The sequence below is a fragment of the Nerophis ophidion genome, linkage group LG07 (genome assembly GCF_033978795.1).
Source record: "Nerophis ophidion isolate RoL-2023_Sa linkage group LG07, RoL_Noph_v1.0, whole genome shotgun sequence".
Taxonomy (NCBI): Eukaryota; Metazoa; Chordata; class Actinopteri; order Syngnathiformes; family Syngnathidae; genus Nerophis; species Nerophis ophidion.
The window spans coordinates 34707986-34728927 of record NC_084617.1 but is presented as its reverse complement, the minus strand read 5'-3'; the positions used below and the strand labels follow the sequence as shown (position 1 = coordinate 34728927).

Here is a 20942-nt window from a genome sequence, read left to right as displayed (position 1 = left end):
CTGCAAAATATTGCTTATTTGTAGTGGTCTTTCTTGAACTATTCGGAAAAAAATGTGTAAAAATAACTAAAAACTTGTTGAAAAATAAACAAGTGATTCAATTTTAAATAAAGATTTCTACTCATAGAAGTAATCATCAACTTAAAGTGCCCTCTTTGGGGATTGTAATAGAGATCCATCTGGATTCATAAACGTAATTCTAAACATTTTTCCACAAAAATAGAAATCTTTAACATCAATATTTATGGAACATGTCCACAAAAATGAATATTATATTGTTGCATTTCATTTCTCAGTTTATGAACTTATATTCATATTTTATTATTCAATAAATATATTTATAAAGCTGAATTGTTGCTATTTTTAGAGTATTTAAAAAAAAAATCTCACGTACTGCTTGTCATACCTTCAAGTACCCCCAGGGGTACTTGTACCCCCATTTGAGAACCACTGTCCTAGGGTGTGTAGTGAAGCTTGTTTAACTATTCCTCGTCCTCCAGTCATAACGATACTTGTAAAAAACATACTATATTTGTCGCTATGGATGCCAGGAATAGTGATTTAGAAGTAGCTAAAACACTGCCGACTGCGTATGTATGTTAGCCGCTAGCTAACCAGCCAGCCATGTCTTAAAGCACCGCTTCCTGAGGGTGTTTCAGTGTTATAACTTCAGCTTTATCTTTACTTTTTACACCAAAATGCGTCCGTTCTCCCTTTTCTGTCTACACACTGTGTCTGCTTGTAAGTACTCTGTGTGTGCACGCTGCCGAACATGCTCTTCTGCTCGTCAAACCAGCAATGTCACATTGTGACGACGCGCCGTCATGCCCGGGAACCGGTACTTTTCAAACAGAGTATAGTACCGTTTTTGATTCAATAGTACCGCGATACTATAGTAGTACGGGTATACCGTACAACTCTAGGTTCTAGCTATGAAAATCATTGATTTATAATCAATGGTTCCTACTACACGGAAATGGACTTGTGTAGGCCCGGATGCTTCATGTTTACCTGGACCGTAGCAGACTCTTTTTGAGGAGGACTACAGCACACTGGTCATTACATAATTCATCCCGAGAGTTCCCAAAACCGGCGGTCAGGGATAAATACGGGATGGCGTGCATAAAAGTTGCAAGGCGGTCAGATCCAAGCTGTCACATCTGCTCCTTGTCTCTCCTGTGCAGCCGCCTGCGGAGGCTTCATCACCAAGCTGAACGGCTCCATCACCAGTCCAGGTTGGCCCCGGGAGTACCCGCCCAACAAGAACTGCATCTGGCAGCTGGTGGCCCCCACACAGTACCGCATCACTCTGCTCTTTGACGTCTTCGAGACTGAGGGGAATGACGTGAGCACTTGGGTTATTATGAATCGACGCGGGGTGGGTTTGTTCTGTTGTCCTTTTTTTTTTTTCCTACCGCACACGTCTTGCTACTACAGTGGAACATCCATGTACTGTTTGTGTAATTTAGTTCATATTCTTCAAGTATAAAATGTGTTGGGGTTTTTTTGCATCCACTAATGTCTCTTAGACAGCGACCATTTCAAAGTTGTTGTTTTTTTAATGGTCCCAAAAATATTTTTTATTGTAATGTGTACTACTCCATTTGGTTCTTGAACAAGTCATGGCTATTAGCTTTCCAATCAGCTAAACAGATTCATTAACTCCTTGGTGACGTTTTGGTGAATTTACTGAGGAATTTGTGAAACTGAAACAATACAAAAAGAATGCCATTGAAAGTTTATAATACCAACACAGACAATAATCGTTTTAGCATGTTAGCTAATGCTAACGACGCTCATACAAATATGCATGAAAACACTCCTTCAGACATCACACGGGACGGTTTAGTAAGTAAGAATTGTTTTAGTTATATTGTAAAACTTACAAACGTCGCTTGCAGTGACGAAGGAAGAATCCAGATGAGTAGAACGCTATGGAGGGTTAGAAAACAGAATGGCTGAACACAATAAATAACACACAGTGTCTTTCCATGTTTAAAAAAAACCTATTTGCATCATGTCCATCAGCGAGGAAAAATCCATTAAATTAGCCACACCGTTGTATTAACTGCAGAAGCCAAAGCGCAGGAAAACAGTAGCGGCTTACATTCCAAAATGTATGGTAAATGGTTCTTGAACAAGGTTCGTAAATGGAAAAGTTTGTATAGTGAAGCACATCTCTCCATAAGAACCAAATAGACATAAATAATGGGTTCCTACCTCAACAAAGTCCATATTTGAGTGTAGGTGTATACATTTTCAACACAATATAAGGTGTGATACAGCAGGGGTTTTTAATCTTTTTGACCTTGGAGCCCAACTTTTCCACTACAGTGGGTCCAGGGACGCCACTCAGATATTAACATCGAATTAGTAAATTTACTCTTGATTTTTGTCATTCAATAATGATATCTAACCTACTTACAGGTTAAATAAACCTTATCAAATGATAATAACACATGTGTTAGTCACAAAGATTATTACCAAGGTTTAGGTCAGGCTGATTATGAAATAAATACTCATCTAATATACTGCAAATGAAGGCACTCATAAAAACCAATGAAAATTAGATTGTGCTAAACAGTGCTAAAATAAATAAATTATATCTAAATGAATTATTAATAATACTAATTTTATATTTTTTTAGATAAACTGTCAATAAAACAAATTAAAATACAGTTTTACCACTTCAATTATACATTTTAAATTAGGGAACTACTCTTTAATTTCAATTATATTCAGTAATTATATCAATTTATTTTTTTTACTGTTTAACAAGATAAATAAACCTTCTCATTGTGTATTAATCACAACAAATGATTATCAAGGCTTAGGTCAGGCTGTTTAGAGAGATAAAAACTCATCTAATGTACTGCAAAATAAAAATTGATTATGCTCAACAGCGCTAAAATAAATAAATTACAAATAAATTAATAATAAATAACTTAAATGTAATGTTTATTAAATAAGCCGTCAATAAATAAATAAAAATACAGTTTTACCACTTCAGTTATAAATTTTGAATGCAGCTGGGATAGGCTCCACCACCCTCGCGGCCCTGAGAGGGACAAGCGGTAGAAAATGGAGGGATGGATAGTAAACCTACTCTTGATATTAATTATATTCAATAATGATATCTAACCTGCTTACAGTCTAACAGGATAAAAACCCTTGTTCGATGGTAATAAAGCGTGTATTAATCACAACAAATTATTACCAAGGCTTAGGTCAGGCTGAATAAAGAACTAACTGCATAAGAAGAGACTCATAAATAACTGATTCGAAGTCAATTATGTTGTGATAAAAAAGATCAAATCAATCAATAATGAAAGTGTCTTTGCGAAACCTTCCAAAAAATGTAAGTGCAAACAAAAATACAGCTTCATCACTTTAGTCATAATTTTTGCGCTTAACAAACTTTTCTATGACTTTAGCTCTAGACTTCTTCTGTTTAATGTTGTCATGACTGCCACAAGTGGTGGAAAAGTGTATTACAACTGAGTACCGCTATGGCAGTTACGGACCACAGCTGAGAAACAGTTCTTTTTTAGCGGCCCCATAGATTGTGCTCGCGGCCCAACAAAGGGCCCCAGCCCTATGGTTAAGAAACGCTGCTATACAATTTTGCATATCAGACAAACATGACAAGGAAGATCAACGTTCTCGTTATTAAAATGCCAAGACAGCAAGCTGAACTGAAATCTAAGTGCACACAGAAGTACCTTTGGTGCCCTCACAAAGGATCAGAAGTCCTTCACTGTAACAGCCATTTTGCTACAACAATAAACATTTTAAAAAGTAAAATCTCTTAACTGAAGGAGCAGTCAGACCGAGGGAAAACGGGGGACGCAGAGTGTGTGTGCCTTGAAAGAGGCGTCACTGAACGAGAGTAGTTTTTCTACAGTGTCCTTTGGCATCTTTCTCAAGAAAAGTCTGGTCTCATCACAATTAAAACTTACTGTGCTATGAAGCATACTTCTGAGCGCCATTCATGTTCTCCTTGCATATACAGTGGTGGTCAAAATTTTACATACACTTGCAAAGAACATAATGTCAATGCTGTCTTGAGTTTCCAACTATTTCTACAACTCTTATTTTTTTGTGATAGAGTGATTGGAGCACATACTTGTTGGTCAAAAAAAACATTCATGAAGTCACATCACATGGACAAAGATAAAACTTCAGGAGGAAAGTTCTGTAGTCAGATGAAACAAAAATGTAGCTGTTTTTGGCACAATACCCAGCAATATATTTGGAGGAGATTAGGTGAGGCCTTTTATCCCAGGAACACCAAGTCTACCGTCAAGCATGGTGGTGGTAGTACTATGCTCTGGGCCTGTTTTGCTGCCAATGGAACTGGTGCTTTAAATGGGACAATGAAAAAGGAGGATTACCTCCAAATTCTTCAGGACAATCTAAAATCATCAGCCCGGAGGTTGGGTCTTGGGCGCAGTCGGGTGTTCCAACAGGTCAATGACCCCAAACACACCTCAAAAGTGGTAAAGGAGTGGCTAAATCAGGGTAGGATAAAGGTTTTAGAATGGCCTTCCCAAAGTCCTGACTTAAACGTGTGGACAATGCTGAAGAAACAAGTCCATGTCAGAAAACCAACACATTTAGCTAAACTGCACCAATTTTCTCAAGAAGAGTGGTCAGAAATTCAAGCAGAAGCTTGTGGATGGCTACCAAAAGCGCTTTATTGCAGTGAAACTTGCCAAGGGACATGTATGCAAATATTAACATTGCTGTACGTATACTTTTGACCCAGCAGATTTGCTCACATTTTCAGTAGACCCATAATAAATTCATAAAAGAAGCAAACTTCATGAATGTTTTTAGTGACCAACAAGTATGTGTTCCAATCACTCTATTACTAAAAAATAATACTTATAGAAATGATTGGAAACTCAAGAAAGCCATGACATTATGTTCTTTACAAGTGTATGTAAACTAATAATCACAACTGTAGTCTTTTTTTTTTTTTTAACTCCACAGTGATTCCCTTAAAAAAACAAGTTGTAAAGGCACACGCTGACCTAGTAGTGTAGTGCAAGTGCTTTTTTTTGTTACCCCGTGACTCAAAATGAATGAAACGTAAACAAAGAGGCATATTTGTCTCCATCTAAAAGTTTGCAAAAAGAGGGGTTGGTAAAGCAAGGTTCCACTGTACCACCTTTCTTACATTTGGGAAAACATTGCAAAGATTTTACCGACCTTTCTCTACCCCGCCTCAGGTGTGCAAGTACGACTACGTGGAGGTGCGCAGTGGACTCTCGGCTGACTCAAGACTACACGGGAAGTTCTGCGGTGCCGAGAAGCCGGAAGCCCTCACCTCGCAGTACAACAACATGCGTATCGAGTTTAAGTCCGACAACACCGTGTCCAAAAAGGGCTTTAAGGCGCAGTTCTTCTCAGGTGAAAAAACCCCGCCCCCTCGCTGCCACCTATGGTTCTGAGTGTGTGCTGTGCCCTCAGACAAGGACGAGTGCTCCAAAGAGAACGGCGGCTGCCAACACGAGTGTGTCAACACCTTCGGCAGCTACAGCTGTCAGTGCAGGAGCGGCTTCGTGCTCCACGAGAACAAACACGACTGCAAGGAGGGTAAAACCTTATTCCTGTCCTCCGCTGCTGGTCCTGTTCTGAACCCGGTCTTTTCGCAGCTGGCTGCGACCACACGGTGACCAGTGTGAGCGGGACCATCTCCAGCCCCAACTGGCCCGACAAATACCCCAGCAAGAAGGCGTGCACCTGGGCACTGACCACCACGCCGGGCCACCGCGTCAAAATAGTACGTCGGCATTCTTTATGGCCAAGCAACGCATATGAAGACAATGAGAAACACATACTGGGGAACCTCCATTTACAAACTTGGCGTACTAGTATATAGGCCACAGCCAGTAAATTTCAATACATTAGTCGCATGGGACTATAAGCCGCAGATATATATATATATATATATATATATATATATATATATATATATATATCAATCAATCAATCAATGTTTACTTATATAGCCCTAAATCACTAGTGTCTCAAAGGGCTGCACAAACCACCACGACATCCTCGGTAGGCCCACATAAGGGCAAGGAAAACTCACACCCAGTGGGACATTGGTGACAATAATGACCCAGTGGGACGTCGGTGACAATGATGACTATGAGAACCTTAGAGAGGAGGAAAGCAATGGATGTCGAGCGGATCTAACATGATACTGTGAAAGTTCAATCCACAATGGATACAACACAGTCACGAGAGTCCAGTCCAAAGAGGATCCAAGACACAGCAGCGAGAGTCCCGTTCACAGCGGAGCCAGCAGGAAACCATCCCAAGCGTAGGCGGACCAGCAGCGCAGAGATGTCCCCAGCCGATACACAAGCGAGCAGTACATGGCCACCGGATCGGACCGGACCCCCTCCACACGGGAGAGTGGGACATAGAAGAAAAAGAAAAGAAACGGGAGATCAACTGGTCTAAAAAGGGAGTCTATTTAAAGGCTAGAGTATACAAATGAGTTTTAAGGTGAGACTTAAATGCTTCTACTGAGGTGGCATCGCGAACTGTTACCGGGAGGGTATTCCAGAGTACTGGAGCCCGAACGGAAAATGCTCTATAGCCCGCAGACTTTTTTGGGGCTTTGGGAATCACTAATAAGCCGGAGTCCTTTGAACGCAGATTTCTTGCCGGGACATATGGTACAATACAATCGGCAAGATAAGATGGAGCTAGACCGTGTAGTATTTTATACGTAAGTAGTAAAACCTTAAAGTCACATCTTAAGTGCACAGGAAGCCAGTGCAGGTGAGCCAGTACAGGCGTAATGTGATCAAACTTTCTTGTTCTTGTCAAAAGTCTAGCAGCCGCATTTTGTACCAACTGTAATCTTTTAATGCTAGACATGGGGAGACCCGAAAATAATACGTTACAGTAGTCGAGGCGAGACGTAACAAACGCATGGATAATGATCTCAGCGTCTTTAGTGGACAGAATGGAGCGAATTTTAGCGATATTACGGAGATGAAAGAAGGCCGTTTTAGTAACGCTTTTAATGTGTGCCTCAAAGGAGAGAGTTGGGTCGAAGATAATACCCAGATTCTTTACCGTGTCGCCTTGTTTAATTGTTTGGTTGTCAAATGTTAGAGTTGTATTATTAAATAGAGTTCGGTGTCTAGCAGGACCGATAATCAGCATTTCCGTTTTTTTGGCGTTGAGTTGCAAAAAGTTAGCGGACATCCATTGTTTAATTTCATTAAGACACGCCTCCAGCTGACTACAATCCGGCGTGTTGGTCAGCTTTAGGGGCATGTAGAGTTGGGTGTCATCAGCATAACAGTGAAAGCTAATACCGTATTTGCGTATGATGTCACCTAGCGGCAGCATGTAGATGCTGAAGAGTGCAGGGCCAAGGACCGAACCCTGGGGAACTCCACACGTTACCTCAACGTAGTCCGAGGTCACATTGTTATGGGAGACACACTGCATCCTATCAGTAAGATAAGAGTTAAACCAAGACAGGGCTAAGTCTGACATACCAATTCGTGTTTTGATACGTTCTAATAAAATATTATGATCGACGGTATCGAAAGCAGCGCTAAGATCGAGGAGCAGCAACATAGATGACGCATCAGAATCCATCGTTAGCAATAGATCATTAGTCATTTTTGCGAGGGCTGTCTCCGTGGAGTGATTTGCCCTGAAACCGGATTGAAAGGTTTCACATAGATTGTTAGACGCTAAGTGTTCATTTAACTGCTCCGCAACAATTTTTTCAAGGATTTTCTAAATAAAGGGAAGGTGAGACACCGGTCGGTAATTTACCATGAGGTCAGGGTCGAGGTTAGGTCTTTTAAGAAGAGGATGAATAACCGCTTTTTTGAATGCTAGGGGAACAGTGCCCGAGGAGAGTGATAAGTTTATAATATTTAGCACTGATGGACCTAATAATACAAAGAGCTCCTTGATCAGTTTCCCAGGAAGAGGGTCTAGTAAACATGTTGTCTGTTTTATTCCATTTACACGTTGTAACAATTCCTCTAATGTTATTTCCTCAAAACGAGAGAAACTATTTTGGAGGGCAGTATCCGCCGTATATACAATCGTGTCAGGGTTAATAGAACCCCGTTGTAGCTGGGACGCATTGTCTTTAATCTCCTTTCTAATGACTTCAATTTTCTTACTAAAGAATTGCATAAAGTAGTCAGCTGAGTGGGTTGAGCTACTGGGAGGAGTCCCTTGTTGGGTTAGCGATGCTACCGTACTAAACAAAAATTTAGGATCGTTTTTATTACTGTGGATGAGATTTGAGTAATATTTAGCTTTAGCTAAGGTAAGCATGCGTTTATAAGTTATTAAACCATCACTCCATGTTTGATGGTGCACCTCAAGTTTAGTCGTGCGCCATTTGCGTTCCAGCTTTCTACATAATAATTTCTGAGCTCTAGTTTCTTCTGTAAACCACGGAGTGCGCTTTTTTGGAGCCTTTTTTAACTTTAGCGGTGCTATGTTATCAATGGTTTCGCGCAGGGCGTCGTTAAAGTTGTTAGTGAGGTTATCAATAGAGCCCACATACTTTGGGAATGGTGCCATTACCGAGAGCAGTAGGTCAGCAAGAGTTGTCGTTGTGGCTGTATTAATGTTGCGGCTGCTATAGCAGTTATTATTATTATTAGTTTGACGAACATGCGTCTGAACCTCGAATTTTATAAGGTAATGATCGGACAATACTTTAGTATACGGGAGTATCGTAACTTTGGAAACGGTGATGCCCCTGACAAGCACTAGGTCTATCGTATTACCGTTGCGATGCGTGGGTTCATTTATTATTTGTGTGAGACCACAGCTATCAATTACAGTCTGGAGCGCTACGCACGGTGGGTCCGATGGGGTATTCATATGGATATTAAAGTCCCCCATTATGATTATATTATCGGCGTGTGTCACTAGATCAGCAACGAACTCTGAGAATTCATTAATAAAGTCCGAATAGGGCCCTGGGGGGCGGTAGATAACAGCCAGGTGTAGAGGCAGCGGTGTGACAGACCTCATAGTAAGCACCTCAAACGATTTATATTTATTATTTATGTTAGGACTAAGGTTAAAGTTTTCGTTGTATATTAGTGCGACCCCCCCACCCCTTTTGAGCGGACGGGCAATATGCGCATGTGTAAAGTTAGGAGGACATGCCTCATTTAGCGCAAAAAAGTCGTTTTGTTTAAGCCAGGTTTCGCTGAGACCGATGACGTTAAGATTGTTGTCTCTGATAATATCATTAACTAACAACGTTTTAGGAGACAATGATCTTATGTTTAAAAAACCTATATTATAGGTAGTGGGCTGTTTTAGGGAGTTTTTGATCAAATTATCTGTAGTAGCAATATTAATAATGTTGTGTTTATTATGCCCAGTGCATTTAGTATAGTTACGACCATATCTAGGAATTGATACGACAGGAATTTTCCGATTGTTTGATTGTTGCTTTGATAAACTGCACGCATCATGGTTAGCCACCTCAGTAACGGGGATTTTCCGATTGTTTGTTTGTTGCTTTGATAAACTGCACACATCATGGTTAGCCACCTCAGTAACGGGGATTTTCCGATTGTTTGTTTGTTGCTTTGATAAACTGCACACATCATAGTTAGCCACCTCAGTAAAACACATGTCCAACTCTGAAACACTCAAAGCAGAAAAAACTTGTTCTAATTTAACTGACTCCTTACCCAGACCAGTAGTCTCGCATTTTCCATCTAAATCCGTCTTCGGGATGGAGGAAAGTGGTGTTCTGTGGGGATTAGCCTTCTGCTTTGTTTTTAGCCCCGCTCGGCATCCGCGTTTCCGATCACACCGCTGGCGTCTGCTCCGTAGACGGCCCCCGCTGCTACTAGACTCCCCTGCTTCACAGGCCGCTGGATGTAGCCTCCGATGTATTCCCATGCTAGTTAGCAAGTCTAGCACGCAAGTGTCTATCAGTCCAAAACGGCCCGATATGTCCACATCCAGAAGTGTCTGGCGGTCGTACGCGATCACGGAGTGACCACGATGTGAGCCAGCCATAAAGTTTGTAATATATATATGGATATATATATATATATGGATATATATATATATATGGATATATATATATATATATATATATATATATATATATATATATATATATATATATCCATCCATCCATTTTCTACCGCTTATTCCCTTTTGGGGTCGCGGGGGGCGCTGGCGCCTATCTCAGCTACGGGCGGAAGGCGGGGTACACCCTGGACAAGTCGCCACCTCATCGCAGGGCCAACACAGATAGACAGACAACATTCACACACTAGGGCCAATTTTAGTGTTGCCAATCAACCTATCCCCAGGTGCATGTCTTTGGAAGTGGGAGGAAGCCGGAGTACCCGGAGGGAACCCACGCATTCACGGGGAGAACATGCAAACTCCACACAGAAAGATCCTGAGCCTGGATTTGAACCCAGGACTGCAGGAACTTCGTATTGTGAGGCAGACGCACTAACCCCTCTGCCACCGTGAATGCGGTGTGTATATATATATGTATATATATATATATATATATATATATATATATATATATATATATATATATATATATATATATATATATATATATATATATATATATACACACACACACACACACACACATACACCTTGTTAAATGAGTTATTTATATACAAAGTTTTTTTACATACCTTAATTCTTTCCAAACGGTGTCTGTAACACGGCATTAAAACGGCTGATCAAACAAAACAGAAGTCATGGTCATGGACCCACTGGCTGCGCGAGCTAGCTCCGCAATCAACTAAACAGACACAATAAATCCACAATGATGTTTTCGTGAATTTACTGAGGAATTTCTTGAAAATTTAACTATACAAAAAAATTGTAAGTTAATAATACACTATAACACTGACACTCCATGTTTTAATGCTAATGAAGTTCATACAAATATGCATAAAAACACTCACACTCTTACAGACATCACACTTTGGACGGTTTAGTAAGTATAATTGTTTTAGTTGTATTGTAAAACTTACAAACGTTGCTTGCACTGATGAATAAAGAATCCATACGAGTAGAAACGCTATGCATGGTTAGAAACCGAAACGGCACTTGTACTTCCGGTTCAAAGCTCAGTCCAAACAGAAGGGCAATGCTGCACTGCCCCATCTGCAGTGAGAGAACTCGTCCAGAAGATGGCGTCATAGCATAAACAATAACTCACTTTTTCAGTGTCTTTTCATGTTTTTAAAACAAAACAAAAAAAAATTCTGTCAGCGAAGAAAAAGCCATAAATTAGCCGCACTGTTTCATAGGCCGCAGCGCACAAAGCGTAGGAAAACAGTAGCAGCTAACAGTCAGGAATTTATGGTAATTGGTTCTTCAACACTGCGATGAGGTGGCGACTTATCCAGGGTGTACCCCGCCTTCCGCCCGATTGTAGCTGAGATAGACGCCAGCGCCCCCCGTGACCCCAAAAGGGAATAAGCGGTAGAAAATGAATGGATGGATAGGTTCTTGAACAAGGTTCGTGAATGAAAATGTTTGTATAGTGAAGCACATTTCTCTCTATAAGAAAAAATGTAAGCATGAATAATTGGTTCCAGTAATCTAGCCCAGTAGTACCTCAATTGGTTCTGTGGCAGAGAGGCTGCTCTTATCTCAAGACACTCTTAAGTTGAGGTATACGTGTACTTGATTTATTGCTGTGTTTACGTTTTTTTCTCAGTCATATAACTTTGTATGTGACACATGCTAACCGTTAGCATTTTTATGTTGGCATGCTAACATTAAAGTGCTAGCTTTTCAAGCTAATATTGCAACCGTTTAACCTAGAGTCATATAACTTGGCGTGTGAAGGCTGTTAACCGCTGGTGTGCTAATGTAGCATGCTAACAAGCTAACTTAAGCATGCTAACCACACACATTTTACACTCTTTTCTCGCTTTCCGCAGCCATACACCTCACAGCCGTGTGTTTCTTGAAATATGAGACATGCTAACTCTTAGCGTCATAGACATCTTCTAAGGGTACGCAGCATCGAGCGCTACTGCCTAATTTTGCTGACAAGATGCGGGGCCGCCATCTTGGAATGGTCATCCACTCCACTCCGTGCAATTCAGTTGGCAGGAGCAATAAACTGTCAGCGCATTTAATTCATCTTACCTCACTGAATACCACTCCTTTTCATGCGTTTTTTTTTGTCATACATACTATGATAAAGGACACATATTTATCATTCATAGTTTGCTTAACAGTAATAGAATATTCTTATATTCTATAAATGACCAGACATCCGAGATCAAAACTGGTAATAATAATCCCAGTGAAGGGGGAACAAAATGGTCGGCTATTTTTAAGTTGAAGAAACAGTATGATTAGGTTACATATACATGCGTATATCTTACATAAACAATGTATGAATACATTAGATATCTATATATCTTACAGACTGAATACATTAGATATCTATATATCTTACAGACTGAATACATTAGATATCTATATATCTTACAGACTGTATCTCTGTTGCGGCAGCAGCAGCAGAGTTTATTCTGTCTTGACACTTTGTATCGATATTTTTTATTACATTCTTCCCTTAAATGATCATCTTTACAGTGATTGTTTTATATGCATTTTTTAGGTATGTCGCATTGGATAAAAGTGTCTACCAAATGGTTAAACATAAACATATATAAACACCTGAAAGTCTTTATATCAGCTAAAACCACCAGTATGTTTCACTGGATTCAAAATAAAACCAAATTCTTTCTTACCCAACGATGTTAGTATTTGAATATTGTTACTTGAAGACTTATTCCTGGTTCCAATTATACTGTTAAGAAAGTATTGTCTTACACTTTGCATCATAATCAGCGGCGGCTGGTGAATTTTCTTTTAGGTGGGTCTGAAAGTTTGTAAAGCAAACCCCTGTAAAGGAGTCATCCTTCCCCAGAAGATTTCTTTGTGATTTTCACATACAAATGAAGTTTCTGGTGCATTCTGACAAAATAATGAAGACAAAATAGAACATTTCATGGGTTTGATGAGAACTATATACAATATGCACACTAGAGGCGTGATGCCACCATAGGTTTGCAGAGATGCGGCTACGATTTCAGTACTATTGAAGATCTTTGCTCCTTCTCAATTCTTGGGTAATATTCTTTTAACAAAATACAATCAATAGTACGTCAATGTTAAATCTTACTCGTGAAAAGTATTCCCCCGATTCTTATTTTCATGAGCAGGAAAACGCTGAACACCATCTTTGTTTTCTACCTGTCAACTGTCAGTTTAGGCTGCTCGCCGGCTCCTCATCACCACTTCAAGATGGCGGCCCAATTTCTCGCGTCACAGCAGCCAATGCTGCGTCTACTTATAAGATGTCTGTGGTTAGCAGGCTGTCGTTAGCACACATGCTAAATGTTAGCATTTTAATGTAAGCATACTAACATTTTAGGCGAGCTCTGTAGCTCTTTTTGTACAGTTACACTTAAAACTCACAGATTCTGACACTCGGCACCATCTCCAACCAGGTCACATATAGTAGGCCCATCAAAATGTTGTAGTTCTTTATTGTGACGGCCCTTGATTGACTTTGCAGCATATTCACCAACTGAATACCTTCTTCATTTATCGTTGCTGACATTCTGAACATTTCACCATGATTTTGTCTTCTTTTCCCCTGACCGTTGCAACAACCAGAGGGTTGGACTAAGAAGTTACAGTAATGATTGAAATACTCTAAATAGTACATGAATGTGCCGTTGTTACGTGTTACTACATGGTTACTACATTATTACTGCATGGTTACTACAATATTACGACATAGTTGCTGCATTATTACTATGTGGTTACTACAATAATTACTACATGGTTACTACATGGTTACTACATTATTACTATGTGGTTACTACATTATTACTACATGGTTACTACATTATTACTATGTGGTTACAAAATTATTACTACATGGTTACTACATTATTACTACATGGTTACTACATTATTGCAACATGGTTACTACATAATTACTATACAGTTATTACATTATTACTACATGGTAACTACATTATTACTACATGGTCACTACATTACTACTACGTGGTTACTACATTATTACTACATGGTCACTACATTACTACTACATGGTTACTACATTATTACTATGTGGTTACTACATTATTACTACATGGTTACTACATTATTACTATGTGGTTATTGCATTATTACTACATGGTTACTACATTATTACTATGTGGTTACTACATTATTACTATGTGGTTAGAACATTATTACTACATGGTTACTACATTATTACTATGTGGTTACTACATTATTACTACATGGTCACTACATTATTACTACATGGTTACTACATTATTACTATGTGGTTACTACAATAATTACTACATGGTTACTACATTATTGCAACATAGTTACTACACAATTACTATATGGTTACTACATTATTACTATATGGTTACTACATTATTAGTATGTGGTTACTACATTATTACTAAATGGTTACTACATTATTATGACATGGTTACTACATTATTATGACATGGTTACTAAATTATTACTATGTGGTTACCACATTATTATTACATGTTACTACATTATTACGACATGGTTACTACATAATTACTACATTGTTACTACATGGGTACTGCATTATTATTGCATGGCTACTACATTATTACTGCTTGGTTACTACAATTTTACTAGATGTTACTATGTGGTTACTACATTGTTACTACATGGTTACTGGATGGTTACAAATTTGGTTACTATGTTAAAACTACATGGTTACTAAATTATTACTCCATAGATACTACATTATTACTACATGGTTACTACATGATTACTAAATGGTTACCACGTGGTTGCTACATAGTTACTATGTTAAAGCTACATGGTTACTACATATTACTACATTAATACTACATTATAACTACATGGTTACTACATTACTACTACATGGTTACTACACGGATACTATACGGTTACTACGTGTCACTACATGGTCACTATGTGGTTAATGAGCTGTCCCCTCGTCAGGCCTTCAATGAGATCGACATGGAGGCCCACCTGGAGTGTGCCTACGACCACATCGAGATCTACGACGGCAAAGACGGCAAGGCTCAGACTCTCGGCCGCTTCTGTGGCACCAAGAAGCCGCCGCCCATCACGTCTAGCGGGAACAAGCTCTTTATCCGCTTCTTCTCCGACAACTCCGTGCAGAAGAAAGGCTTTGAGGCGGCCCACTCGGCAGGTACGTCCACTACACCCACTCCACTATGTCCAAAATGCCTCCTGAAGGATGAAGCTTCTTTTGCTTTTTTGTTGGCTTTTTGGGGGGGATCGCACCCCACTTAAACGTCTATTGATATCAGATATAGACAACAAGTATGGGTTGATATAATCTAAAATGTCCGATAAAGCAGTTGACTTGTGTAAAGGTGGGCGGACATTTTACATCTCAAGGATTCAGTCGAGTCGTTGACAAAAGGGATGCATTTAAGGATCTAGCGGCTACACAACAGCTAAGCATGGGTAATAATAATAACAGAACAACATGGCACGGGGTTAGTGCATGTGCCTCACAATACAAAGGTCCTGAATAGTCCTGAGTTCAATCTCGTTCTTGGTATCTTTCTGTGTGGAATTGGCATGTTCTCCCCGTGACTGCGTGGGTTCCCTCCGGGTACTCCGGCTTCCTCCCACCTCCAAAGACATGCACCTAGGGACAGGTTGATTGGCAACACTAAATTGGCCCTAGTGTGTGAATGTGAGTGTGAATGTTGTCTGTCTATCTGTGTTGGCCCTGTGTCGACGTGGCGACTTCCGCCCAAATGCAGCTGAGATAGGCTCCAGCACCCCCCGCGACTCCAAAAGGGACAAGCGGTAGAAAATGAATGGATGGATGGAACATTGCAGTGTGAAACAATAATGTATACAATTTACACGTACAACGTCTCCAAGGCATATTACAGGGTATTCAGTAACAAATGTGTCCGCTGCGGTCACCTCACTGCATCATGAGCTTAATTTAATCAATTATTGTCGGCAAAAACAAATGACCACTCCACTTCAACTTAAAAACAGCGTACGTCCATACACAGACGGGTTAGTGTTTTTCATACTAAATATTCCTATTACGCACTAAGCCAGTAGGTGGCCTTAAAGGAAAACTGACAACAATCTATGCCTTTTCTGTGCCTTCTAAAGAGTGAAAAACTGCTAGCACGAGGTAGCTAACAATACAGATTCTACTATTGTGTCTATAAAGAAAGCTCTCTAAAAAAAATCTCCAACAAGGTTTCGTATACACATTGTGACCATGTAGTAACATGTAGCAACATATAGTAACATGTAGTGACCATTTAGTAACATGTAGTGACCATTTAGTTATAATGTAGTAACATTTAGTAACCATGTAGTGACCATGTAGTAACCATGTCGTAATGTAGTAACATGTAGTGACCATATAGAAATAATCTCATAACCATGTAGAAATAATGTATTGACCATACAGTAACATGGAGTAATAAAGTAGTAACATGTAGTAACATTATAGTACCATGTAGTGACCATGTAATAATAATGTAGTAACATGTAGTAATAATGTAATAACATGTAGTAAAATGTAGTAACCATGTAGTTATAATGTAGAAGCATGTAATAATAATGTAGTAACATGTAGTAGCCATGTAGTAATAATGTAGTAACATGTTGTAATATTGTAAGAACCCTCTAGTAACATGTAGTAATAATGCAGTAACCATGTAGAAATAATGTAGTAACCTTGTAGTAGTATCATGTAGTAATAATGTAGTAACCATGTAGTAGTAACATGTAGTAATAATGTAGTAACCATGTAGTAGTAATTTAGTAACAATGTAGTATCATATAGTAGTAATGTAGTAACGATGTAGTATCCATGTAGTAATAATGTAGTAACGATGCTGTAATAATGTGATAATCATGCAGTAATATTGTAGCAACCACGTAGTAACACGTAGTAATGGCACATTCATGTAAAATTTAAAGTTTTTCAATCATTACTATAACTTCTTACCTGGTCACATGTATTTTACAAACACCTAAAATGAGAACTAGTACTTAATGATTGAGTCAGACCAGGTTTCCAGAGTATTGTGACTATTCAAAGTTCTCTGCTTGGTGCCACAACCTTCATGCCATGAGCTTTTAACCCAGCTTCAACTTTGACTAACTCACAGACGACACAGCAGCTAGCACGGTACAAAAAGTAGTTCCTCTGTGTTAACGCCTACATAACAATGTCACTATACTTTGATGTTAATGGAGCGTGGTTTATTCATGTTTAATAGGCGGAATACATGATTCACCTGCATTGTTAGCTGCCTCATGCTAGCAGTTTCCCCTCTTTAGAATGCAGAGAAAAGGTAGCGACATGTGTGTTCTTGTTTCATGTAAGGATTGCAATTTTCCTTTCAATGCCAAATGGCTGCTTGTCATTACGTGTACTCACACACTCAAGTATTCACAGATAGTATTTCTTCATCATCATTTTGATAAATAAAGTTTACAGCTTTCACTTTCAGTATCTCCTGAAGTTTGAGAAAATGTCAAGAAGTTGTAAACTACTGCAAACATGTCCTTGTTTCTTTACTTGACCGTTTCTTAACTATAGGGCTGCATGTGTAATACACGTTTACACCACTTGTGGCAGTAATGACAACATCACACAAGTACTCAGGTGTAGTACACTTGTACACCACTTGTGGCAGTAACGACAACATCACACAAGTACTTAAGTGTAATACACTTGAACACCACTTGTGGCAGTAATGACAACATCACACAAGTACTCAAATGTAATACACTTGTACACCACTTGTGGCAGTAATGACAATAACAAACAGAATAAGTATGGAGCCAAAGTCTTAGAAAAGTTTTCGAGCGCAACAATTATGACTAAAGAGGTGAAACAGTATTTAAATTGTATTTTAGTTAATAAACATATTCATTAATATTTTCAGCACAACATAATAGGTACATTTATTATTAGCAGTATTTGAGTGATTCTTTTCCTAATCAGCCTGACCTCAGCCTCAGGTTTATGTGTTCGATAAATAACCATTGTTGTGGTGAACTCATGTTTTCATATCATTTGACAAGTTGTAAGCAAATAAGATATAATTATGGATTTTGAATGTTAATATTTGGGGGACCCGGGACCCTCTGTAGTGGAAAAGTTAGGCTGTGGGGTCAAAAAGGTTTCAAAGCCCTGATTTAATCGGTTGAATTTGGTCTTTTGAAATCAGTTCTTGGTTTATTGAGCTGCAACCACTGGAAACTGCCAAAGGGTTCCACAGACTCGACTCGTACATGAAGGTTCCATTTCTCCCAGGCAACGACCCTTTGACCCCAACTTCCTATTGTAATGCACCTTTCTGTCAACAGAGTGCGGAGGTCGCCTGAAGGCCGAGGTAAAGACCAAAGACCTCTTCTCCCACGCCCAGTTTGGGGACAACAACTACCCGGGGGCCTCGGACTGCCAGTGGGTGATCTCGGCGGAGAAGGGCTACGGCGTGGAGCTCATCTTCCAGACCTTTGAGATCGAGGAGGAAGCGGACTGCGGCTACGATTACATGGAGCTCTTCGACGGCTCGGACACCAAGTCTCCACGCCTGGGACGCTACTGCGGATCAGGGGTGAGACCACCGCCTAAAACCTCATCCTCATTTCCAGTCAGCGCTTCTTACGCAACTGTATTCCTCCGGGTGTGGGAGTCGCCGTCATAAACATACCAGAGTCCGAGTCTGGAACACTGCCTTTCCACTCATGTCATTTCCACTCAGTCATCCACCTTCATAGCACCCGTGGGAGACGCTCCTCAATCAAGTTCCTTTTATAGAACACCTCAGAATAAAGTGACATCATTTAGTGCTAAGTAGGTGAGAGCTCATTATATTACATATTATTTTGGTCCTACATTAATACTACGGTTGTACCAGTACTAGTATATAAACTAATGATTCATATTCCGTACTATACCACCTCTAAAAAGTTTACATACACTTGTAAAGAACATAATGTCATGGCTGTCTTGAGTTACGAATCATTTCTACAACTCTTTATGTTTTTGTGATAGAGTGATTGGAGCACATACTTGTTTGTCACAAAAACATTCATGAAGTTTGGTTCTTTTATGAATTTATTACTACTGAAAATGTGAGCAAATCTGCTGGGTCAAAAGTATACATACAGCAATGTTAATATTTGGCTACATGTACCATGGCAAGTTTCACTGCAATAAGGTGCTTTTGGTAGCCATCCACAAGCTTATAGCAAGCTTCTACTTGAATTGTTGACCACTCCTCTTGACAAAATTGGTGCAGTTCAGCTAAATGTGTTGGTTTTCTGACATGGACTTGTTTCTTCAGCATTGTCCACATGTTAAAGTCAGAACTTTGGGAAAGCCATTCTAAAACCTCCATTGTAGTCTGATTTAGCCATTCTTTTACCACTTTTGAGGTGTGTTTGGGGTCATTGTCCTGTTGGAACACCCAACTGCGCCCAAGACCCAACCTCCGGGCTGATGATTTTAGGTTGTCCTGAAGAATTTGGAGATAAAACAGGCCCAGAGCATAATACTACCACCACCATGCTTGACGGTAGGGTGGTGTTCCTGGGATTAAAGGCCTCACCTGTTCTCCTCCAAACATATTACTGGGTATTGTGGCCTAAGAGCTCCATATTTGTTTCATCCGACCACAGAACTTTCCTCCAGAAGGTCTTATCTTTGTCCGTGTGATGACTACCAAAAGCGCCTTATTGCAGTGAAATTTGCCAAGGGACATGTAAGCAAATATTAACATTGCTGTATGTATACTTTTGACCCCAAAATGTGCTCACATTTTCAGTAGACCCATAATAAATTCATAAAAGAAGCAAACTTCATGAATGTTTTTGACCAACAAGTATGTGCTCCAATCACTCTATCACAAAAAAATAAGATTTGTACAAACCCCGTTTCCATATGAGTTGGTAAATTGTGTTAGATGTAAATATAAACGGAATACAATGATTTGCAAATCCTTTTCAACCCATATTCAATTGAATATGCTACAAAGACAAGATATTTGATGTTCAAACTCATAAACTTTTTTTTTTTGCAAATAATAATTAACTTAGAATTTCATGGCTGCAACACGTGCCAAAGTAGTTGGGAAAGGGCATGTTCACCACTGTGTTACATCACATTTTCTTTTAACAACACTCAATAAACATTTGGGAACTGAGGAAACTAATTGTTGAAGCTTTGAAAGTGGAATTCTTTCCTATTCTTGTTTGATGTACAGCTTAAGTTGTGCAACAGTCCGGGGTCTCCGCTGTCGTATTTTACGCTTCATAATGCGCCACACATTTTCGATGGGAGACACGTCTGGACTGCAGGCGGACCAGGAAAGTACCCGCACTCTTTTACTATGAAGCCACGCTGTTGTAACACGTGGCTTGGCATTGTCTTGCTGAAATAAGCAGGGGCGTCCATGATAACGTCGCTTGGATGACAACATATGTTGCTCCAAAACCTGTATGGACCATTCAGCTTCAATGGTGCCTTCACAGATGTGTAAGTTACCGATGCCTTGGGCACTAATGCACCCCCATACCATCACAGATGCTGGCTTTTGAACTTCGCGACTATAACAATCCGGATGGTTATTTTCCTCTTTGTTCCGGAGGACACCACATCCACAGTTTCCAAATATAATTTGAAATGTGGACTCGTCAGACCACAGAACACCTTTCCACTTTGCATCAGTCCATCTTAGATGAGCTCAGGCCCAGCAAAGTCGGCGGCGTTCCTCGGTGTTGTTGATAAATGGTTTTCGCTTTGCATAGTAGAGTTTTAACTTGTATTTACAGATGTA

General features: G+C 39.7%; 1 protein-coding gene across 1 annotated transcript in view; it reads left to right on the top strand.

The window, feature by feature from the left end:
• The window catches only part of bmp1a (bone morphogenetic protein 1a), a 150099-nt gene that overhangs the window by 121547 nt on the left and 7610 nt on the right, over positions 1–20942 (top strand). Inside the window, exons 14-19 of the mRNA XM_061906078.1 lie at positions 1185–1345; positions 5235–5415; positions 5476–5601; positions 5661–5788; positions 15079–15292; positions 18469–18719. Of these exons, the coding sequence (XP_061762062.1) occupies positions 1185–1345; positions 5235–5415; positions 5476–5601; positions 5661–5788; positions 15079–15292; positions 18469–18719 (1061 nt within the window). The remainder of the gene's footprint in view (positions 1–1184; positions 1346–5234; positions 5416–5475; positions 5602–5660; positions 5789–15078; positions 15293–18468; positions 18720–20942) is intronic.